At 43.2% G+C, this 25,672-nt stretch overlaps 1 protein-coding gene across 1 annotated transcript; it reads right to left on the reverse strand.

Moving 5' to 3' along the window:
* Positions 1-321: 321 nt before the first annotated feature.
* Positions 322-25,316, reverse strand: LIME1 (Lck interacting transmembrane adaptor 1). Its single transcript, XM_077460412.1, has 6 exons — positions 25,174-25,316; positions 15,977-16,111; positions 12,329-12,395; positions 6,277-6,364; positions 3,084-3,415; positions 322-1,123 (listed from the first exon to the last, which is right to left on the reverse strand). Exons 2-6 carry the CDS (start codon positions 16,087-16,089, stop codon positions 887-889), a joined length of 837 nt encoding a protein of 278 aa, XP_077316538.1. The 5' UTR covers positions 16,090-16,111; positions 25,174-25,316; the 3' UTR covers positions 322-886.
* Between the last annotated feature and the right edge of the window lie 356 nt (positions 25,317-25,672).

The following is a 25,672-nucleotide window of genomic DNA, read 5'->3' on the forward strand; positions in this document are numbered from 1 at the left end:
TGGCGCAATGTTGTAGTACCGCTAAAAATGACAGATCACCGTAATTACTAGTAAAAAAAAAAAAAAATGCCATAAATCTTTCCCATAGTTTGTAGACGCTATAACTTTTGCGCAAACCAATCAATACAGGCCTATTGGGATTTTTATTACCAAAAGTATGTAGAATTTTTGTAGAATATAGAATTTTGTAGAATATATATTGGCCTAAACTGATTAAGAAATTTGTTATTTTAAAAACATTTTTTGGGGATATTTATTATAGCAAAAAAGTTAAAAATAATAATATATATATATATATATATATATATATATATATATATATATATATATATTATTACTTTTTATTTTTTTTAATTGTTGCTCTTTTTTTGTTTAGAACACAAGAAAATTAAAACCGCAGAGGTGATCAAATACCACCAAAAGAAAGCCCTATTTGTGGGAAAAAAAGGGACGCAAATTTCCTTTGGGTACATCGTCGCACGACCACACAACTGTCAATTAAAGCGACGCAGTGCCAAATTAAATGTAAAAATTGCTCTGGTCAAGAAGGGGGTAAAATCTTCTGGGGCTGAAGCGGTTAATGTACCTTGTCCACACTCATTCTGCATCAATCTAAGCAGGGCTGAAACTGGGGGGGGGCAAGGGGGCATGTGCCCCTGGAGTGTTGCCATTGATTGCTAAATTCATGTTATGCCTGTTACGAAGTCAGCAATTTCAATAAAGCACCCGCTGGCAGGAATTTAGAAAGTAAAAGCAATATCGCCATTGTTTCATTCTGCCCCACAACACTGTGATCTGATTTCACTTACTCCAGACTTTTCAACAGATTTACCAAGCTGGAATCAGTGCAAGTATGAGTGTCAGTGCTGAAAAATCTCAGTGGTAGCTACAAAGCATGGCTGCTCATCTCACATATACTCTCGTATAAATTCTCTTCAGGGTGCGCGGGCTGGTACGCCGGCATTGCCGGGCTTTCGAAAACTGCGTTTAGAGAGCCCTGGGCGGTTTCATTTAGTGCGGCCCTCTTCATTGGCGGAGGCTGTTCAAAAGCCGGGTTTGGAGAGACACGAGGGTCATCTTTAACCGTCTTCTTCTTGTTCACTTTGGAGTACATCGCTTCAATCTGCAGGACAAAGAAAAAGGAGTTTAATCACCGTGTACCAAACTAGGGGGATAAACCGACACAATCATGTACCAGGCCAGGTTTAGTTGTACAAAACTCCATAAACAAAAAAGGTATAATACTGGAATAGGGCTGAAACAACTAATCAAATTAATTGATTATAATCAAGGTTTACTTCCTCTTTAAATCGCTGATCACCTAGTATACTGTCTGTACTTGATAACGTTCAGTGCTATTCTAATGTCCCCAATAGTGCAATGTCCTATAAAACGCGGTTTGGTTTTTACCAAAGACATGAAGCAGAATACAATTTGGTCTAAATTTAATGAAGAAATTAAATTTTATTGGATATGTGTTATAACAGAAAGTAGAAAGTTTTTTTTTTTTTTTGGTCTTTTTTTGTTTAAATAAAAGATAAAAAAACAAAAAAAAAAACAAAAAAAAAACAAAACAAAAAAACACAGAGATGATCAAATACCACTAAAGGAAAGCTCTATTTGTTGGGGAAAAAAATGATATCAATTTAGTTTGGGTACAGCGTTGCATGACAGTGCAATTTCCAGCTAAAAGTAGTGCAGTGCTGAATAGTAAAAAAAATGGTCTGGTCATGAAGGGGGTAAAACCTTCCGGAGGTCAAGTGGTTAAATTAAGTGGTTCTTTTGTTTTTGTTGGGGAGAAAAAGGGTTTGCGGGTTTATACAGCAGTTTTGGGAGATTTTCACCCATGTGATTGTTGGAACAGGAAGTGAGGCGAGATCTCCCCAACAGGAAAGAAGACAGCAATAAAAAGCTGACAGTCCTATATCTTTCCAGTACCGTCTGAAACATTAAGAAGCTTTGACTGTAGTTTAATCTAGGCCCGATTCACACCTATGCATTTTGCAGATATACACTACAGTCCATTTAGCATGGTTTCCTATAGAACACATTCTGTAGCGCAAATCTGCAAAATGCATTGGAAATGCAAAGGTGTGAATCGAGCCTTATGCAGCCTGCTGGTGACACAATGGGGGGGGGGGGGGATTTACCAAGACTGGTGCACATAGAATCTGGTGCAGCTGTACATAGTAACCAATCAGCTTCCAGGTTTTAACCCAGGTTCACACTGACCGCGGGATTGAAATCGCGTGAGTTCAGCTGAACTCGGACAATTTCATTCCCGCATTTCAGTCCCGACTACGGGGGGCGATCTCCGAGACATCTGCGCGGGTTCCTGCACAGAGGTCCCTACACATCGCACCCCGAAGTCGCCTAAAGTAGTACAGAAACTACAGACAGGGCCATTGCTGGGCAATTGACGCCGATTTGGCATGCGATTTGACATGTCAATTCGCATCAATCAAGTGTCACAGCTTAATTGAACAAGCTGAAGTAAGCAGCCGATTGGTTACTAGACACAGATGCACCAGCTTCTATGTGCTCCAGTTTTAGTCAATCTCCCCCATCGTTTTTTTTTTTTTTGGCCCGGTTCACACTAGTGCAATGCAAGACATTGCATGTGAGTCGCACCGCATTGCTGTTCTGATCGCATGCGATGTCTGTGCGATGAGATTTCAGCCATACAATTATTATTATTTTTTGTTAATACTGTCAATAGTGCAGTACAGCGTCATCATATAACTGGTATGGCCCCCCCGACCACGCGAGCGCCGCTTTCTGAGAAGACGTCATGTGACATCCACTCAGCACGGTAAAGCCACCGCCCCAAACTGTCATTCTGCTATAGGCCCACCTGTAGATCACCCAGGTGGGAATATTTTCGTCTCAACAAAAGTGGAGTTTATACAAGGAGGGTTTGTGCTCCTCGCCACTGAGCAGAATGGTGGGGTAAGGCATGTATGAGCAGTTGGGGCAAGGGGACTAAAGTGAACCTCTGGCAGAGCACATTTTAAGATGACCATATGCTTTACAATCTGATTGTACAATCTCCTTTAAACAAAAAAAAGAGTTGAACCTCATACCTCAAGGTCGTCCGGCCTATGTGGAAGAATAGGCTCTTCCGAGGGTTTCTGCGTCTGCGAATCCTTCTCTTTCCTGGATTGCTGCACCCCCGTGTTCAGCCCCTTCTTCACCTTGCGAACGACGGCGTATTCAGCCGTTACTTCATCTGCTTGATACTCACTTGGCGTGGAATCAATCTCTGCCCGAGAGCCCACACACTCGTACAGGGAGGTCCTTAGGGGCTCAGGAGTGTAGTTCAGGTTGGAGTAGGTGGCATCTTCTTCGTCAGTAGCGGGAGGGAGCTGCCAGTTTGGAGAGTGGTATAGCGGGTCCATGCTCACAGGCCGAAGCTCTGGTGGCAGAAAGAAGAAAGGATGTTATTGATGCACACAGGATAATGGGCATAAATATATACCAGGACTTGCATATGGCATTGGTGTTTTATCCCATATGGAGGGCAATTAAAACCAGTGGTGGCTGGTGCTCAAAATCTTTTGGGGGGTGCAAACAAACTGAAAAATATTGAACCCCCTCCCCATTAATTGCAGTCTCACTGCGCCCATCAAATGCAGCCATTGTGCCCATTCATATGCAGCCACTTGTGCCCATTCATATGCAGCCACTTGTGCCCGTCAAAACGCAGCCACTTGTGCCCGTCAAAAAGCAGCCACTTGTGCCCGTCAAAACGCAGCCACTTGTGCCCGTCAAAACGCAGCCACCTGTGCCCGTCAAATGGAGGACAATTAAAACCAGTGGTGGCTGGTGCTCAAAATCTTTTGGGGGGCGCAAACAAACTGAAAAATACTGAACCCCCCCCATTAATTGCAGCCTCACTGTGCCCATCAAACACAGCCACCTGTGCCCATCATACGCAGCCACCTGTGCCCATCATACGCAGCCACCTGTGCCCATCATACGCAGCCACCTGTGCCCATCATAAGCAGCCACCTGTGCCCATCATACGCAGCCACTTGTGCCCATCATACGCAGCCACTTGTGCCCATCATACGCAGCCACTTGTGCCCATCATACGCAGCCACTTGTGCCCATCATAGGCAGCCACTTGTGCCCATCATAGGCAGCCGCTTGTGCCCATCGACCCCCTCCACCCCTACTCACAGCTCTGGCATCCCCCCCTCTGATGTCCTGCCTCCTGATTGGTAGGGAGAAAGGTTAGTGTGAAAATAGCGAAAATTAATTCGCTATGGTCACACAATTGGGTTGGATCAGGTCGCACTCTCTGCGCCCACCCGATTTTGAAGCCTATTAGAGCCTCTGGCTCTAATCAGGTGCTTCAAAAAAAAAAAATAGCACTCCCACCTCCGCCATAGGAATCCATGTGTCCGGCATCCCGAAAGGGGCCGGGCGCATGGATGAGGGGGCGGTGCCGCGCGCCCACAGTGCATGGGCCGTCGCTGATTAAAACACATACAAAATGTGGCTTTGGTTAGGGTTGGCTGCCTCTGCTGACCTCCTTCTGAATATACTATTTAGCTGACAGTCATAAAAAGGTATCTAGGGTTACACTGACCCAAAACAAACATTCTGCCTTTACCGGCAGCAAGCTCATTCCAGGTAAATTTTTGACAGACTTAAGGCCCGCGTACACACGATACGAAAAATTGGAAGTATAATTTAGTCCGACGAATGATCTGCCGATTTTCAGATGGTTAATACGGTGCCTTTCGACAGCTGATTCCGGTTTTTCATCAGACAAAAGCTGGATGTACAGACTATAAAATATTTGTCTTACGTGAACTTCGCGTCCGATATTCATTTAATTAGTACGGTATTTGTCCAAAAAAAAAAAAACTGTAAGCGCAAGACTACGCATGCTCAGAATCTAAAGAATACATACAAAACTATTCAACACATTACATCACTTCTGACGTTGTATTCTGTGTCGTACGAGAATTTTTATATCATGAGAAACCTCTTCACTTTCAACATGAGATTAGCATGCAACAAAAAGCGGAGCGAACGGTCGTCCGAAAATCTGATCGTGTGTACGAGGCTTCAGGGGAGGGAGATTTCTGCAGCATATTTGGCAAGTACAGAATCACAGTATATATAAAATAATATGCAAAGGGGTTGGAAGGAAGCTTCAGAACGGCAAATTATGTGAGCAGACTGCAGTTCCTCTTTAACACTGCTGGATACTAAAATTAATGCTAAAAAAAAAACAAAAGAACTGCGCTTAGTACTGAAAAATATATGCAAATCAAAAATGTGCAGATCAGTGCAAAAAATAAATAAATAAATAAAAAAACAGAAGCACTCACAGATATCCTCAAAAAACTGATAACCTGTGCCCATCATATGCAGCCACCTGTGCTCATCATATGCAGCCACCTGTGCCCATCAAACGCAGCCACCTGTGCCCAAACGCAGCCACCTGTGCCCATCAAATGCAGCCACTGAGCTGAACAACCCCCCCCCCCCACTCATGGCTCTGGCACCACCCCCCACCCCGACTTCCTGCCTCCTGATAAGCGGGGAGGAAGGTTAGTGTGAAAATTGCGAAAATTTATTTGCTATGGTCACACAATTGGGTAGGACAATTGGGGTGCCCCCAATATGTTGAGCGGTTTACATAAAACATTGCAAATCACAGTTAACTTAAAAATGTGATAAGTCCTCATAGAAAGTTCAATATTAAAATCAATAAATATATTTCGCTACTGTAAAAAAAAAAAAAAAAAATCTCCTTTAGACGGTCTGTGGAATGAAACGCGTAAGGGAAGAGCCTAGTGGTGACGTCATCACGCTGGTGTCCGTTTCTATTTCATGTCACTTCCACTCCTGTGAGTATATTATACATATTTAAATAAAGCTCAAGTTTGGGCAGACCTGCGGGGTCTTGTAAGCGAGCTGTGATTGGATCACGGTTAACAGTGTTCGGGGAAGGAGGGTTGTTTTTTTTTGTTTTTTTTTTACACTGGTTTTCACAAGTGGATCTATTTATTGGTTTCACCATTGGACTTTGTATGAGGACTTTTCACATTATTGATTTAAATGTAACGTGCATGTTTTACGTAAAAATAACAGTGTAACTCGTTGGGGGGTATACTAAAGTTTATGTGCTGCTTTGCTCTGCATGAACAGCAAAACAAGTACCAAAAGGGTCAGAGGATGGGCCTGAGGGGTCCGCTTTCCGATGATGGACGTGACATCACCTAGGAAAAGAGGACCTATAAATACATGTAAACTTACGGTGGTCTCCAAAACGTGGCTTTTTGATTTCATGGAGTTTGGTGTCGGATTTGCTGAGAGATCTAAGCTGGGTTTGGCGCAGCAGGGTCTGGAAAATGACAGACAGTCAAAGACAAACAAAAGTACCAAAAAAGCCAAAACAAACACAAAACGCTAAACGGTCAACGACCGAGAGAAAGAAAAGCGATTGCTGTTCAGTTTTCACAATAGGACTATGCTTGCGAAAGAATTCATTGAAAAGAAAGCTTTTACGGTTTATATTTTAGCTAGCATAGAGTGTCGCAAAGGGTTAGAACCCCCTTGTCAGGTTTTAAATGACTTCTCCACTGGTAAGATTTACTGTATATAAGAGAAGATAAGTGTGTATAGGCAAGGGGTAGAAAACCTCGGCCCTCCAGCTGTGGTGAAACTACAAATCCCATCATGCCTCTGCTTCATCAGATTTGGCGACCCGTCAGACTTTGTAACGCAAGTGACGCTCCGTCGCAGCTATCTTGCTACACCCCGCACTCCTCCATAGTAAGGATACACTGAGAAGGGGGAAAGCGGACATCTTGTTACACCCACCCCAGTTTTGCATTTTACATTTATTTTTTAACAGTAAAGTGAGTTTATATAGTGAAATGCAGTACTTGGAACTCCGTCTGACTGGTTAGATGTTCAATTTTAAAAGCGGCGGCGAGCCTGTGGATCTCACAGGTTTGTTCATCGGACAGAAGATCGCTGCTTTTAAAATTCAAGTCAGATGGAGTTCTAAGTACTGTGTTTTCACTGCATAAACTGCATTGCATTTTAGTGTAAAAATCTCATATTTAACCGCTTCCCGCCCGCCCTATAGCTGAATGACGGCTACAGAGCGGACGCTCTCGTCCGGGAGGCCATCCCTGGACGTCCTCGTGTTTACTTCCACAATGCGCGCTGCCGCAGGCGTGCATCAGGGAAGTTTTGTGTTTGCCCTGTCCCACGGAGACAGGCAAACACAGATCGCTGTAAACGGCCAATCACAGCGGTCGTTTACAGCACGATCGGCGTGTCCAATGAGAGATGATCTCATATGTAAACATATGAGATCATCTCTCAGCGCCGCTCTCCCTCCTCACACAGACACAAAAAAAAAGTGCCATCCGCCCCAGTGCCATCCTCCCCCAGTGCCATCCGCCCCCAGTGCCATCCTCGCCCAGTGCCATTTGTTAGTACCATCTGTCCCCAGTGCCACCTGTTGTCGGTGCCATTTTTCCCCAGTGCCATCTGTCATCAGTGCCACGTATAAGTGCCATATGTCATCAGTGCCACGTGTCATCAGTGCCACGTATAAGTGCCACATAATGCCATCTGTCATCAATGCCACATATCAGTGCCATTTGTCATCAGTGCCACCTGTCAGTGTCATGTGCCATGTATTAGTGCCATCTGTCATCGGTGTCACGTATTAGTGCCATCTGTCATCGGTGCCACGTATTAGTGCCATCTGTCATCAGTGCCACGTATTAGTGTCACATATAGGTGCCATCTGTCATCAGTGCCACGTATAAGTGCCATCTGTCATCAGTGCCATGTGTCATCAGTGCCACGTATAAGTGTCATCAGTACCACGTATAAGTGTCATCAGTGCCACGTGTCATTGTCCTGGTGCTCCAGGGCCTTCAAAAGTGTAATAGGTAGTCAACAAGTTAGATGTGTAATTTATGCTCCTAGAACATGTGACGGCGCTCCCTACATGTTGGGCCTCTCTATGTGGCCAGGCTGTGAAAAAGACCCACACATGTGGTATTTTAATACTCAGGAGGAGTAGCAGAATTTTTTTGGGGGGTGTCATTTGTGGTATACACATGCCACTTGAGAGAAATAACCTATTACACTGACAATTTTGTGGAAAAATTTTTAAAAAAATAAAAAATCGTAATTTTGCAAAGAATTGTGGGAAAAAATGACAACATAAAAAAGCTCACCATGCCTCTTACTAAATACCTTGGAATGTCTACTTTCCAAAAAGGGGTCATTTGGGGGGTATTTGTACTTTCCTGACTTGTTCGGGTCGCAAGAAATGAGATCAGCCACCAGTACATCAGATGCGATCAATTTTGTGCGATTCGCACCACAGCTTGTAGACTCTCTAACTTTCTCAAAGACCAAATAATATCCACTAATTTGGGTTATTTTTTACCAAAGATATGTAGCAGTATAAATTGTGGCCAAAATGTATGAAGAAAAATTAATAATTTGCATAATTTTGTCACAGAAACAAAGAAATATGCGTTTTTTTTTCTAAATTTTTGGTCTTTTTTCATTTATAGCGCAAAAAATAAAAACCCCAGAGGTGATCAAATACCACCAAAAGAAAGCTCTATTTGTGGGAAAAAAGGACAAAAAATTCATTTGGGTACAGTGTTGCATGACTGAGTAATTGTCATTCAAAGTGTGAGAGCACCGAAAGCTGAAAATTGGTCTGGGCAGGAAGGTGTTTAAAGCGGAGGTCCACCCTAAAGTGGACCTTCCGCTCATCGGAACCCTCCCCCCCCTCCGGCGCCACAATTGGCACCTTTCAGGGGGGAGGGGGGTGCAGGTACCTGTACAGTACAGGTATCTGCACCCACTTCCGGGATAGCTCTCTGCGGAAAGGGGCGTAGATTACGCCCCTTTCCGCAAGTGCCCGCCCCTTTCCGCAAGTGCCCCGCTGCCTGCTGGGAAACACACAGATCCCAGAGGCAGCGGGGACCGTCCTTATTGCGCAGCGCGACTCGCGCATGCGCAGTAGGGAACCGGGAAATGAAGCCGAAAGGCTCCATTTCCTGATTCCCATACCCAAGATGGCGGCAGCAGGACCCGAGAGACGATCTAGAGATCGGCTTCGGGTGCCGACATCGCGGGCGCGCTGGACAGGTAAGTGTCACTATTTAAAAAGTCAGCAGCTGCAGTATTTGTAGCTGCTGGCTTTTAAAAAAAAAACAAAAAAACGCGGAGTCCCAGCGGACTCCCGCTTTAAGTGCCCAGTAGGCAAGTGGTTAAGAGGTCCTGTCATGCTTTTTTTCTATTGCAAGGGAGGTTTACATTCCTTGTAATAGGAATAAAAGTGACACCATTTTTTTATTTTATTTTTTTAAAACAGTGTAAAAATAAAAAAGTAAACAAAAAAAAACAAAAAACAAAAAAAAAAAAATAAAACATGCAACCGGTAGAATTTTTTTTATGTTTCCTATGGAGATTTTTTAAGGATAAAAGTTTGTCGCCATTCCACGAGCGGGCGCAATTTTGAAGCGTGACATGTTGGGTATCAATTTACTTGGCGTAACATTATCTTTCACAATATAAAAAAAAATAAAAAAAAATTTGTAATTTTAACAAAATTACATAAAAAAAAATAAAAATAAATTTGTAATTTTAACAAAATTACATAAAAAAAATGTGCCTTTAAGAAGTATGGGCGGAAGTGAAGTTTTGACCTCGCTTCCGCCCCGATATGGTATGGAGACGGGTGGCGGCCATCTTCCCCTCACTCGTCTCCATACCTAGCAAGGAGACAGATGCGACCGCCTCTGCCGATGTCTCCGGTAAGCGGCGGAGGGCACCGGATTGCGGCGGGAGGGGCCCTCTCCCGCCACCGATAAAAGTGATCTTTTGCAGTGAATCCGCCGCAGAGACCACTTTTATCTTGTAGCCGACCGCCGGCCGAACACAGGGATACCGGGGTTATGGCAGCTACCTACTTTGGGGACGACATCCGTCCCCAAAGTAGGGACGTACATCGGCGTGAGGCGGTCAGCATGTGGTTAATCACTTCAGCCCTCAAAGGATTTTCCCCCCTAATCACCAGGCCATTTTTTGTGATACGGCACTGCGTCGTACGAAACTGACAATTGCGTGGCCGTGCGGCGCTGTACCCAAATAAAATTAATGTCCTCTTTTTCCCCCACAAATACAGCTTTCTATTGGTGGTATTTGATCACCTCTGCGGTTTTAATTTCTTGCGCTATAATACACCCCCCCCCCCAAACAAAAAAAAAAAAAAGTATTCAGTTTAGGTCGACATATATTCTTCTACATATTTTTGGTAAAAAAATAAATACAAATATTGCAATAGGCATATATATATATATATATATATATATATATATATATATATATATATATATATATATATATACACATACACTGGTTTGTGCAAAAGTTATAGCATCTACAAAATAGGGGAAAGATTTAAGGCATTTTTAATTATTTTACTAGTAATGTCGGTGATCAGCGATTTTTAGTCAAACTGCGACATTGGGGTGGACCGATAGGACACTTTTTTGGGACCAATGACATTTATACAGCGATCAAAGCTAAAAATAGCCACTGATTACTGTATAAATGTCACTGGCAGGGAAGAGGTTAACACTAGGGGGCGATCAAGGGGTTAAGTGTGTTCCCTCTGTGTGTTCTAACTGTAGGAGGGGGGGGGGATGGGCTGCCAGGGACATGACAAAAATCACTGGGAACAGTAGATCCCCGTCACGTCACCTGTCAGGACAGGGAATCACCTTGTTTACAAAAGGCAGTTCCCCGTTCTGCCTCTGTAATAGACAATCGTGGGTCGGGCGGGCAGACATCAAATCCGCCCACCGTACAGCTAGGGCGATTTGCACAGGAGAGCCGACCTGCTGCTGTATAACAACGGCGGCTGGTCCACAAGCAGTTACATAAATGATCACATATGTGCAGATGTGTGTGGAGATGGGCTTAAAGTGGATGTAAACCCCATTCATGAAATTTGAGCTGGGCACATACGTCTGTAGTGTTTATACTTATCTCTCTTCAAAGCCCTAAGTCTCGTGGCTTTCTCCTGCTCCATTCTTCTGTTATGGAAAAGAAGAAAGGTAACAGCGCTCTCTGCAGGGACAACTTAATCCATACACCAAGTCCACTCACAGGTGCCGAGGCTCAATGTGTCCTAACACACTCCAATGCAACAGTAGTAAGAAGAGCTGGCAGCACTGTAATCCTTGAAGTGTCATTTATTGGTACATCAGAGTGACAGTAAAACAATAAAGCTGACACGTTTCGGCAATAGCCTTAGTCGTAGCAGCTACGACTAAGGCTATTGCTGAAACGCGCCAGATTTATTGTTTTACTGTCACTCTGATGTACCAATAAATGACACTTCAAGGATTAGTGTTGCCGGTGTTCTGGCAGATAGTGTCCTGCCATCATATAGGGTCCGCCCCGTACTGCGCATGCGCACTGCGGGGCAGAAGAAGCTTCGGAAAATCTCTGAAGATGAACGGCGCCTGCGCCGTGAGTGGAGGTGGTAGCCCCACCATCCAAGCGGACACAGGGTTGGGAAAATTAGAGGGCCCCTTGAGGGTGAGCTTCGCTCGCCTCGCTCGGCTCTTTTATATTCCTACTCTATGTCCACTTGGATGGTGGGGATAGAACCTGGACTCAAGGCGCAGGCGCAATTCATCCTCGGCTATTTTTAGGAATCTGTTTGTGTTGTGTACTGCGCATGCGCAGTACACAGCGGACACGATCCGATGGGGGACCATATATGATAGGACACCGGCTCTTCTTGCTACTGTTCCATTCTTCTGTTATCAGCCTTTGAACTTCTGACAAGTTCTCCGTCAACTGTGATAAACCCGGGCCGAATTTTGTGTCAGGGTGGGCTCTATAAATAGATTAGCAGAGAGCTGGTCTATTCACAGCACAGCTCTGCAACTTTCTGCCTATGAGGAGGGGGGGGGGGTGTGCCTTTCCTCCAATCAGCTGTCTCACAGTGTATGGCAAGAATCCACTCCCACAGGCGAATCAGGAAGAGAAAATTCTAACAAGAGGTGCACTTTCTGAGCAGTATATAAAGCCAAAGACAGCAGATATACATGTAAAACTTATGTAGGGAGATTTGTTTCCTCCCTGTGTATCATGTGAGGCTGTTCACTTCACTGGGTATATATGTCGGGGTTTACATCCACTTTAAGCTTAATAAGGAGAGCAAAAAAGTCTTCATAGGCAAGCTTACAGAATTACAATATTAATACACAATTATTCCTCTACTCATCAGTATTATAAAACTTACCACATCGACAAGGGCCACCCCATTGGGATGGAGATTCCTCATCATCCTCCTCTTCCTTCTCTTCCTCCTAAACCGGGACAAACGTGTCAGATATCAACATCACCTTCTAACACCTAATCCACCTTATTTTCACATAAAAATCCATATTTCAGTAAACAGACATTTCAAAACGTGTCACAATATATAGTAACAGTATCATTATTTAGCCCTGGTTCACACCGGTGCAGGTTTGAAATTGTGCTACTTCAGCGCGATTCTAAAGATGCGGTTCAGCGCCATTTGCACTGCTGATTTCATTGCAGCTTGCGACTTCATTTACCAGAACTGTCAAACCGCAGGACAAGACGCACCGGTGTGAACGGAGGCTAAAAATAACATTTCTCCCTTTACCATTGAATGCACTTCCTGTCCTGTGACAACAACTTTGCTCCTCCCATTGACAATACAGCGTTGTCACCCCAGGACAGGATGCGTTACTGGCGGGATCACCAGGTGAAAATAAAGAAAAAGCCTAAATAAAAAATAAAAATTAAAAATAAATAATGCTCCCATCACTGACTAGTAAGTAAGCTTCAATGCTTGTTTAACCCCTTCCCAGCTAGTGTCATTAGTACAGTGACAGTGCATATTGTTTTTAGCACTGATCACTGTATTAGGGTCACTGGTTCCCGCAAAGTGTCAAAAGCGCCGCGTACACACGATCGCACTGTCCAGCAGACTTGGTCCAGGGGACCAGAATCTGTCTGACAATTTGATCACGTGTGGGCTCCAGCACACTTTTTTTCCCCCCAAAAGTCCCCAAAAGATGGACCTAGAAATAAAACATTTCAAATCTGTCCGACGGACTAAAAATCAGGAAAACCGTTCGTCTGTGTGCTGGTCCGACAGACCAAATACGAAGCAAGGGCAGCTATTGGCAACTGGCTATTGAACTTCCTTGTTTAGTCCCGTCTTACGGACTTTCGAACGGACTTTGTCCGGTCGTGTGTAGCCAAGTCCGTTTCGTTCAGAAAGTCCGTCAGACCTCCGCCGTATGTTTATCGGGAAGACCGTCGGACCTAGCCAGTCGAAAAGTCAGTTCGTGTGCACGCGGCATTAGTGTTCGATTGTCTGCCACAATATCGCAGTCCCACTACATCGCTGATCGACACCATTACTAGTACAGTAAAACCTTGGTTTGAGAGGGTTTTGCAAGACAAGCTAAATTTTTTAATACATTTTGACTTGGTATACAAGCGATGTCTTAATATACAATTCATGTCACAACTGAGTATAAAAAGAGAAGAGAGGCGCCTCTAAGTGTAGCAATATGGTTACATTTAATGAAGGTACAGCATTTAGCAACTTACATGGTTGAAGATTAAAAGAGGCACATCTAAGTATGGAGGCATCTGGGGTAAAGCTGTCCACATAGACCGTCCTCCGCACCGCCATCAATGTCATCCCTTCCACGCTGCATTCCACGAGAGCTTCAAGCCTCGCTTTCAGATTGCTGTACTGCAGGGTAGTCTTCCCGGTCACGATTGCAGACTGACAGCGGTGAGAGCCGGTGGTGCGGAGGACGGTCTATGTGGACAACGTTACCCCGGATCCCTGCATACTTAGATGTGCCTCTTTTATTCATCAACCATGCGAGTTGCTAAATGTTGTACCTTCATTAAATGTCACCATATTGCTACACTTAGAGGCGCCTCTCTTCTCTTTTATACTCTTTTATACAGTTGTGACCTGACGCTACTCGTATATCAAGAAAATTGCTTGTATGTCAAGTCAAAATATATTTAAAAATAAAAAATGTTGCTTGTCTTGCAAAACGCTCTCAAACCAAGGTTTTATTGTATTTTATCAGTTATCTGGTATTTTACAATTTTAACCGATAGTCGACCAGCCGCCGCAGTTGTACTGCAGCAGCATGGCTCGGCTGTGCAAATCGCTGTTATGCTACGTCGGTAGCTTGGACGGCCACTAGGGGGCGCTTGTGCGACCCCTCCCCCCAGCTCGCTCCCCGAGCCGATGCAGCTCCCGTAATCGCTCGGGCACACGGAGAACCGGGAGCTGTGTGTGTAAACACAGTTTCCGGTTCTCTGAGCAGTGAACTGACAGATCGTCTGGTCATACAGAGTATTGACAGCGATCTGTTAGTTTCCCTGCACAGTCCCATCCCCCCTTCAGTTAGAACACTCCCTAGGATGCATATTAACCCCTTCACTGCCAGTGACATTTTTACAGAAATCAACGCAATTTTAAATCGCACTGATTGGTGTATTAATGCCAATGGTTCCAAAAATGTGTCAAAATTGTCCGATGTGTCCGCCATAATGTCACAGTCATGATAAAAAAAATAAAAAATAAATCGCTGATTGCTGCCATTACTAGTAAAAAAAAAAAAATATATTAATAAAAATGCCATAAAACAATGCCCTATTTTGTAGATGCTATAACTTTTGCACAAACCTATCAATAAAACACTTATTGCGATTTTTTTTTTTTTTTACCAAAAATATGTAGAAGAATACATATCGGCCTAAACTGATGTTTTTTTAAATTTATTTTTTGGGATATTTATTATAGCAAAAAGTTAAAAAGAATGCGTTTTTTTCAAAAAAAATTTTTTTTTTTTGTTTATAGCGCAAAAAATAAAAACTGCAGAGGTGATCAAATACCACCAAAAGAAAGCTCTATGTGTGAGAAAAAAAAAGGAAGTAAATTTTGTTTGGAAGCCACGTCGCACGACCGCGCAATTGTCAGTTAAAGCGACGCAGTCCTGAAATCGCAAAACGTGCTTTGGTGTTTGGCCAGCCAAATGGTCCGGGGCTTAAGCAGTTAACAGGCATGGAGCAATTTTTATTTGTTCTATTAATATATTAAAACTACACATTTAACCACCTCCCTACCGGGCCATAGTCAAAAAGACGTCCTCGGTAGGTGGAGGAATACCTGGGTTACGGCTGCAGCAATGTGCCATAAGTTGGCGACTCTCTAACCGATAAAAGTAGTCGGAGCGATGCATTTCGCCACTGGATCACTTTTAGAAGCGGCGGGTGGGGTCGAAAAGGGACAGTGTGTAAAAAAAATAAAATAATAATAATTCATGAAATAAATAGTAAAGAAATTAAACTGCCCCCGCCCCCCCATGCTCGTCTGCAGCGGTGAACACATACTTAGGTCACGCCTACATATGTAAACTGTGTTCAAACCACATATGTGAGGTGTCACCACAAACTTTAGAGGGAGAGCAATAATTTTAGCACTAGATCTCCTCTGTTACTCTAAACTTGTAACCTCTAGAAAAAGGGTTGGAGCCTCTGTCAGGTTTTGCACTCCCATCAGTGACATTGACTTCCTGTTGGTACAGGGGCCACACACAAAAAAAAAAAACACTTAAGTAGAGTGAAGTAGTGTTAGAATGTCACAAAGTTTTTATTGTTTTCTATGCCATGTTTTATGATTCACCAGTCACCAAAAAAAAGAAAAAAAAAAAAAAAAAAAAGGTTTTTTCCAAAGCTCATTAAAAACTGGTTCTCTTTATGACACTTCTTTATGTCTGTGAGATTCCTGTGTAATACATTTCCTCCTTCAAAAAAATGAACAGAATGAAAAGGAATAGCTCTACATGCAGGAGCCAGCGTTCTATTTGGAGTGACCTACCTTCTCTTGCAGAGGGCGCACAGACCGCAGAGCAGAAGAAGCAAACCCAGCGCAGAGCAGAGGGCAGGGAGGATGTGATGGGAGGGTGAAGGAGTCACAGGACCTGGAGCCATAGTGGCAACTTGCACCTAATATCTATAAGGAGATAAAAGAAAATAAAAAGCACAGTATCCTATCTATGTAGTCACATTAATCAGAACTGACAATCACTGCTGATCAGGCATTCTCTGCACACAGCTGAAATATGGGTCACGTTGGACGATTGTGCAGCACGATGCGGGGTGCATCATGACTTACAGCTTGCAATACTCAGGAGGCCTCGCGTTGTGCTGTTACACCACTTCCTGCCAAGGTGCAGGTGTCTGCCCGCTCAGCTCTGCATGTGGTTTAGCACTGCAACTTTATCAAGGTCTATCACGACTTTAACCCCTAAAGCTATTGGAAGTTTCCATGCAGTTTGCAGTTGCTGTATGACTCTTACTGTCACTCCAGAGTCCCCGAATGACCCCTCGACTTCAAATATGAGACCACTTAAACCATGCGTCTGCCACCAAGGACACTAAAGATTTGAAATGCTGTTCATCTCCAGTTTACACAATGCTGTCCGTAATTCAACGCAATTCAAATTGCCAGCAAGGAACAAAGGGAGCAGTGAGTATATGTGGGGGGGGGGGGGGATAGCGGCAGGGAGAAGAGTAGTGCTTTAAAGCAAACCTATCTCTGAAGTTCATTGACGGACACAGCTCCAGTAATCTTGACCGTAAGTTCTGTTTTCAAATGTATTACATTGTCCTGCCTAGTCCTCTCCTGAAGGTGGCGTAATAACCCTACGGTCAAGATTACTGGAGCTGTGTCCATCAATGAACGAAAGAGAAAATAGGATTCTTGTACTCACTGTAAAATGCTTTTCTCTGAAGTTCATAGACGGACACAGCTCCAGTAATCTTGACCGGAAGTTCTATTGTTTTCACATGTATTACATGTCCTGCCTAGTCCTCGCCTGGAGGTGGCGTAATAACCCTACGGTCAAGATTACTGGAGCTGTGTCCATCAATGAACGAAAGAGAAAATAGGATTCTTGTACTCACTGTAAAATGCTTTTCTCTGAAGTTCATAGAAGGACACAGCTCCAGTAATCTTGACCGGAAGTTCTATTGTTTTCACATGTATTACATGTCCTGCCTAGTCCTCGCCTGGAGGTGACGTAATAACCCTACGGTCAAGATTATTGGAGCTATGTCCATCAGTGAACGAAAGAGAAAATAGGATTTTTGTACTCACTGCAAAATCCTTTTCTCTGAAGTTCATTGACGGACACAGCTCCAGTAAGCTTGACCGTAGGGTTATTACGCCACCTTCAGGAGAGGGATTAGGCAGAACATGTAATACATGTGAAAACAACAGAATTTATGGTCAAGATTACTGGTGTCCGTCAATGAACGAAAGAGAATTTTTTTTTTTTAATTAAGAGCATAATTAAAATGTTTTGCTACAATACTCATCTTCAAGATGCCCCCCCCCCCCCCCCATAGCAACAGCTTTACCCAACCCAATGTAAATATATGGAGTGCTATTCTTCCCCACCACTACAAACACCACTGGGATGAGAGAAAGAAGGACCTGTGATGATTTCATTGGAAAAAAAAAGATAAGATATCTATTTGTCCATCCATCTATCATGAAAGATGTCTAAAATTGTCTTTCTGGTGCACATTACTATGTACTACACAACGTGGAAAATAAAATGTTGATATTCAGCATTTTGGAGCGCAAAACCTTTTTATGGAACTTTAGATGCAATCTACTGGCTGAATGATGCATCCACCAAGTTATAAAAGATTCCAGTGCAGCTCATCCCAAATATATACATATATACACACACACTAAATTATATTATATTATATATATATATAATATGTTAAGCTGTTGTGCAGCTTTGTAAAGCTTAATCCACTAACAATATAGAGAAATGTCATCTCTTTTCATTAATCTCTATTTGAGGGGTCTATTGAGATAGATGGATGGATAGATGGATGGATGGATGGATAGATGGATGGATAGATGAATGCATCTCAAAAAATGTAAATATCATCAAAAAGTTAAATGATTTCAATAATTCAATTCAAAAAGTGAAACTCATATTATATAGATTCATTACACACAGAGTGATATATTTCTTTCTTTTAATTTTGACGATTCTGGCTTACAGCTAGTAAAATCCCAAAAATCAGTAAGCATCTAAGCAAATTGGATTATTACATGAGACCAATAAAAAAAAAAAAAAAAGGATTTTTAATACAGAAATGTTGGATTACTGGAAAGTCTGTCCATGTACAGTATTACAGTATAATATGCACTCCATACTTGTCCGGGGCTCCTTTTGCATGAAGTACGGCATCAATACGGCGTGGCATGGAGGTGATCAGCCTGTGGCACTGCTGAGGTGTTCTCGAAGCCCAAGTTGCTATGATAGTGGCCTGCAGCTCATTTGAATTGTTGGGTCTGGTGTCTCAATTTCCTCTTGACAAATACCCCACAGATTCTCTATGGGGTTTAGGTCAGGCAAGCTTGCTGGCCAATCAAGCACAGTGATACTGTCATCATTATAGTGGGTATTGATACTTTTGGCAGTGTGGGCAGTTGCCAAGTCCTGCTGGAAAATGAAAACGGCATCTCCATAAAGCTGGTCAGCAGAGGGAAGCATGAAGTGCTCTAGAATTTCCTGGTGGAGGGCTGCGCTGACTTGATAAAACACATTGGACCAACACCAGCAGATGACATGCCTCCCCAAATCATTACTGACTGTGGACCTCATGCAACTTGGATTCTGTGCCTCTCCTCTCTTCCTCCAGACTCTGGGACCTCGATTTAAAAATGAAATGCAAAATTTACTTTAATCCGAAAAGAGCAACAAGTCCAGTCCTTTTTCTCCTTAGCCCAGGTAAGACGCTTCTGATGTTGTCTCTGGTTCAGGAGTGGCTTAACACAAGGATTGTGACAGTTGTAGCCCATGTCCTGGATACTTCTGTGTGTGGTGGCTCTTGAAGAACTGACACCATCCATATCTCCCCAAAGTTCTTGAATGGCCGGTTATCCCTGTTGCTTGTACACCTTTTTCTACCACACTTCTTCCTTCCACTCAACATTCCATTAGTAAGTTAGGATACAGCACTCTGTGAACAGCCAGGTTCGTTAGCAATTACTTTTTGTGACTGAACCTCCTTATGGAGGGTGTCAATGACTGTCTTCTGGACAACTGTCAAGTCAGCAGTCTTCCCAATGATCCTGTAACCTACTGAACCAGACTGAGAGCCCTTTCACACTGTGCCACCCCGGGTGTCAGCGGTAAAGCGCCACATTACCGGTGTTTTAGAGGCGCTATTCGGCCACTAGCGGGGCGGATTTAACCCTCCGCTAGCAGCCGAAAAGGGGTATAGCAGCGCTGCCCCATTCATTTCAATGGGGAGGAGTGGTGAGTTCATCGCTCCAAAGAAGCTGCATGCAGGACCTTTTGTGACACCATGCCAGCGCACCGCTCCAGCGTGAAAGCCCTCGGGCTTTCACACTGGAGTTAATGGAGCAGCTGTTTTATTTTTAACGCTATAGCACCTGCAAAATGCCCCCCAGTGTGAAAGGGGTCCTAGAAACCATGTAAACCTTTACAGGTGTTTTGAGTTAATTAGCTGATTAGAGTGTGACGCCATGAGTCTACAATATTCAATTCAGATATTGAATTTGGGGTTTTCACTAGCTGTAAGCCAATAATCATAACAATTAAAAGAAGGAAATGCATCACTCTGTGTGTAGGGAATCTATAAAATATACGAGTTTCACTTTTTTTAAAACGAATTACTGAAATAAATCAACTTTTTGATGATATTCACATTTTTTGAGATGCACCTGTATATGGAAAAGGGTAACAGCACTCCATACAAAAGAAATGCCTCGGTGCTCGAAACAAGGCAGATAATGTAGCACTCAGGTATTGTAGGCACTCAAAGAGCTTACACAGAAGGATGAGCAGAATGCCATAGAACCTTCACTGCACTGTTTCTCAAGAAAGAAATGAAGAGAAAGGAAAACTGTGACTGGCTGAACACATCAGTGTAATAAAGCTTCTATATAATCCTCCCTGTTTATCTGTGTCAGTGTCTACCATTCCTGCTGATGTTAACCACTTGCCGCCCGCCCTATAGGCAATTGACGGTGGCAAAGTGGTTGCATAATCCTGATCGGACGTCATATGACGTGATCAGGATTATGTCAGTGTCCATCCGTGCCACCTGTCCGTGCCGCCTGTCCGTGCCCATCCATGCTGCCCATCCATGCCAATCCGTGCCAGCTATCAGTGCCAATTTGTGCCACCTATCAGTGCCCATCCGTGTCGCCCATCAGTGCCACCCATCAGTGCCGCCTATCAGTGCCACCTATCAGTGCCACATATCAGTGTCCATCAATGCCACCTCATCAGTGCCGCCTTATCAGTGCCCATCAGTGAAGGAGAAAATGTACTTATTTACAAAGTTTTGAAACTGAAACAAAAAAAAAAACATTTAAAAAAAAAAAAAAAAAAAAAAAAAAAAAAAAAAAAAAGGTACTTTTTTATTTGTAGCGCACAAAATAAAAACCGTAGAGGTGATCAAATACCACCAAAAGAAAGCTCTATTTGTGGGAAAGAAATGATAAAAATTTCATTTGGGTACAGTGTAACATAACCGCGCAATTGTCATTCAAAATGCGACAGCGCTGAAAGCTCAAAATTGGTCTGGGCAGGAAGGTGTTTAAGTGCCCGGTATTGATGTGGTTAAAAAAAAAAAAATAAAAAAAAGAAGAAGAAGGATATATTACAATTTGTAAGAGAAACAAATTCTCGCTAAAGGCCTGTACACACGATAAGAAGTAAAAATTCATACGACGAGCGATCAGCCAATTATCTGATCGTTAGTATGGTGCTTTCAACAGCCGATCCCGACTTTTCAGATGACAAAAACTGAAGGTGCATGCCATAAGATTTTTAACATATGTTGTGAACACAGCGTCTGATTTTCATTTAATTCGTACAGTTTTCATCTGAAAAAAAAAATCGTAAGGCCAAGACCACGTATGCTCGGAAACGAAAGAATGCATTGCAAAACAATTCAACACATTACTTCTGAAGTTGCATTCTGCCGTACGAGAATTTTCCTGTTGAGTAACCTCTTCACTTTCGATTTGAACATGCAACAAAAAACAGACGATTATTTGTCCAATAATCCCATCGTGTGTAGAAGGCTTAAAGTGATTGTAAAGTTTTCATATTTTTTTTTGTTAAAAATAACAAAAATATGTTATACTTCCCTCCTCTGTTGCAGTGGATTTGCACAGAGCAGCTCAGATCCACCTCTTCTCTGGTCCCTCTTTGGTGCTCCTGGCCCCTCCCTCTTGTTGAGTTCCCCAGCAACAAGCAGCTTGCTATGGGGGCACCCGAGCCGAGTCACAGCTCCCTGTGTCCATTCAAACACAGAGCTGCGGCCCAGCCCCACCCCCTTTCTCTCCTCATTGGCTTACTGACTTTAATTGACAGCAGTGGGAGCCAATCCTGCTGCTCTGCTGTCTAAACCAATGAGGAGGGGAATGCTGGGCAGCTGAGACACTCCTGCAACATCACTGCATCTAGATGGGTTTAATTCCTTTTTGTCTCCCTGCAAAGGTAAAGCATAATGGACTACTATGCATCGCATAGTAGTCCATTACGTGTCACTTACCTGACACAGGAGCCAGCGATGTCACCGCTGACCCCTGGAGCACAAAGCGTCCATCTTCTTCCAGGCATCGCTGCTCCAGCGCTGCGAGTGGCCGGAGCAGCGATGACATCGCTCCCGCACATGCGCACGGGAGCCATCACTAACAGCATGTCGCCGTTAGCAGCGGCATGCTCGGTGCGCCTGCGCGCCGCTGTCTACGGCACATCGTGCCTGTCATTTTGCAAATATCTCCTAAACCGTGTCAGTTTAGGAGATATTTCATGGACCTACAGGTAAGCCTTAATCTAGGCTTAACTGTAGGTCAAAGCAGTCTGTAAGGGTTTACTACCACTTTAAGTATTGGGGATGGGGGGGAGGGGGGGCTGCTGCACACAGAAGGCTTTAAGTATGTGCAATCAGGAGTGTATTATTCATCTAATGAGATTAAAAAAAACTAGACTGGCAGTTCACAGACAGTTTGTCATATGAATGACCTGCTACATTTCCCAAGTCCAGACGCACCATTTTGGTATGATCTGGTTCTGGTCATGTGTATTTGGTGGACAAACTTATCTCAGAGAGGGAAGTTATTTAACGACGAGTCTCTGTAAGGCCAAGAAATCCACCGCAAATCTAGCAATCACTGTCCAATCTCTAAGGAAAGACTCATTTTAGCAGAGATTGCTGGAGGCTGTTGGGCCTTGCAGAAGGAGGTCAGGGGGACTGGCAGTGGCTCTGTGCCTGGCCATGAGCCTCGGCTGTAAGAGATAACAGCGAATTTAAAAGGCTACTTTTAATATAAAATATATGCATTTCTTAAATTCTACTATCATTTATTTTTTATTTTTTAATACATCAAATGATTTCTAAATTAAATCATTGCTGGACTCAGAGGGTGTTTTTATATTTGTTTAAAGTTCGGTTTTCAAAGAAACAGAAAAAAAAAAAGGAAGACCCTTCTGTCAAAAACACATTCATTAAAGAGTAAGGGAAAGAAACTGCGCTGTGATGGAATCAATAAGGCGATATCTGCAGCGAGATAACATGGCTACCAGCAAAATGTTATCATTTCCTAGTAGACATAACGGACATATAAAAAAAAATCTGTATAAGAATTGGGGAACTCATGGGATAATGACCTTCTATTTACAGAGGTCTTTGTTGCACTACACCAAACTGAAACAGTCTCATAAGTGAAGAAAAAAGGGACTTGTGGAACATTTATTTTATAACTGTCATTTGATCAACTGATACTTATACTATCTGGCTGCAAGTATGTGGGCATCCCTAAAGATGATCGAGTTCAGAATCGCAAAGCCAGGTCCACGAGGATATTGTTTGACGAAATTGGTGTGGGGAACATCAAGTGCCTCGAGACCTCAATGAACATCTTTTGCATGCAACTGAACAAAGAGTGTGAACCAGGTCTTCTCATCCAACTTCAGTACCTGACCTCACATATGCTTCCCTTGGATAAATGAGCACAAACTCTGAGACACCTCCAAAATCTCAGAGAAGTGGCTGCACAAAAAGTGGGCCAACAGCATATTAACGACCATGGCTTTGGAATGGGATGTCCACCAACTTTTGTGCGATGGTCATGTGTCCACCAACTTTTGCGCAATGGTCATGTGTCCACCAACTTTTGCGCGATGGTCATATCTCCACCAACTTTTGCACGATGGTCATATGTCCACCAACTTTTGCACGATGGTCATATGTCCACCAACTTTTTGCACAATGGTCATATGTCCACCAACTTTTGTGGGACTGATGGGCTAATTGTTTTTATATTTTTCCCCTAGATAACGAGTGAACCTTGTTAAAAAGGTGCTGATCTAAACACTGGGGTAAAACAAGCTCATATAATGACTGCTAGAGAAAGCAAGTTGTTGAATGCTTAGATGCCGTCTCAGTTTCTAGCCAAACTCTAAAAGGAAACGTAAAGAGGCGTTTTAAAAAAGAATCTCTCTCCTCTCTAGGAGAATGGTATGGTCCAAATGCTGATGTCATAAGTCCACCAACTTCTGTGCGATGGTCATATGTCCCCCATCTTGTGTGATGGTCATATGTCCACCAACTTTGACCTGTAGCACTATAACCTTTTTTATATAGTGGTGAAGCCACCAGCACTTCAATACCCACTAAACTGCCACATCAAGGTACATTTTATAATTGCCACTTGATATTTACGCTATCTGGCTGAAAGTATGTGGACATCCCTAAAGATGATCAACTTCAGATTCGCAAAGCCAGGTCCATAAGGATATTGTTGGTCGAAATTGGTGTGGGGGACATTGAGTGCCCTGACCTCAATTAACATCTTATGCAATTGAACGCAGAGTACGAACCAGGTCTTCTCATCCAATTTCAGTACATGACCTCACATATGCTTCCCCTGGATGATTGAGCACAAACTCCAACAGACATCTCCAAAACTTCTGAAAAGTGGAGGCTGTTATAGCTGCACAAAAAGTGGACCAACACCATATTAATGACCATGGTTTTGGAATGGGATGTCCACCATCTTTTGTGCGATGGTCATATGTCCACCATCTTTTGTGTGAGGTTCATATGTCCACCAACTTTTGCGCGATGGTCATATCTCCACCAACTTTTGCGCGATGGTCATATGTCCACCAACTTTTGTGGGACTGATGGGTTAATTGTTTTTATATTTTTCACCTAGATAACGAGTGAACCTTGTTAAAAAGGTGCTGATCTAAACACTGGGGTAAAACAAGCTCATGTAATGACTGCTAGAGAAAGCAAGTTGTTGAATGCTTAGATGCCGTCTCAGTTTCTAGCCAAACTCTAATACGGTATGTCCACCAACTTTTGTGCAGTGGTCATATGTCCACCAACTTTTGTGCAGTGGTCATATGTCCACCAACTTTTGTGCAGTGGTCATATGTCCACCAACTTTTGTGCAATAGTCATACGTCCACCAACTTTTGTGCAATAGTCATACGTCCACCGACTTTTGGCCCCAAGTGAACGTGGCTGACAGTTCCAAGAGGGATTGATAGGCTAATTGTTTTTATATTTTTCCTCCAGATAATGAATGAACCTTGTTAAAAAAAAGATGCTGACCTAAACACTGGGCTAAAACAAGCGGATGTAATGACTGCTAGAGAAAGCAAGCTGATGAATGCTGTCTCAGTGTCTAGCCGAGTTCTAAAAGGGAACTTAAAGAAGCGTTTAAAAAAAGAATCCCTCTCCTCTCTAGGATAATGGTATGGTCCAAAGGCTGACATTTTTCATCCAAACGCATTTCAAATATAAGTTTAAATTTATAAGCGTCCTGTAGCAATATAATCTTTTTTTATGTAGAGATGAAACCACCAGCACTTCAATCGTTTGAAAATCCACTAAACTGCCACATCAAAGTGAACACCTCCATAAACAAAAATGACGGACAGACAACCAGCAAGCTCAAAACATTTTAAAAACAAAAAATAACCATGGTCTTACCTTTTAAATGGACAATCATGCATGATCCTAGGGTGTGCCACCAACCATAGAGGCCTAGTGGTTGTCCAGCGTTGAGCGACCTACTGGAAGACAACCGAGCCTCTAAGAGATCATAGTGAGGGGGCGAATTACGATGCTAGCAGTCTCGAGGTGCTGCCAAAAACACAAAATGAACATAAAAGGGAATACATGACAGTTTTCAGCAAAGCGCGGTCTAAGCACAAGCCGTGCAAGTCTGATAAGGCGTGTTGAGCGTCGAGCAGGTAGCGGAGGAGCAGATATGATCAGAGCGAAGGGAAGTTCAAAATCTCAAAATGGCTCACAAAAAGTAGCAGAGATGGGGAAGAGTTGAGAATTTGGGGGACATGGAGTAGATCAATACAATATTTACCAGGGTTCCAATGTGCACTGAGCATGCAGGATTCTAAGCTTGCCCTCGCAGGAAACGTTCTGTGGTATGACACCACTCCCTTGCCTTAAAGATCATGACATCGAGAAG

The sequence above is a fragment of the Lithobates pipiens genome, unplaced genomic scaffold (assembly GCF_037356315.1).
Source record: "Lithobates pipiens isolate NorthernLeopardFrog02 unplaced genomic scaffold, aLitPip1_a1.2 Scaffold_28, whole genome shotgun sequence".
In the NCBI taxonomy this organism is placed as follows: Eukaryota; Metazoa; Chordata; class Amphibia; order Anura; family Ranidae; genus Lithobates; species Lithobates pipiens.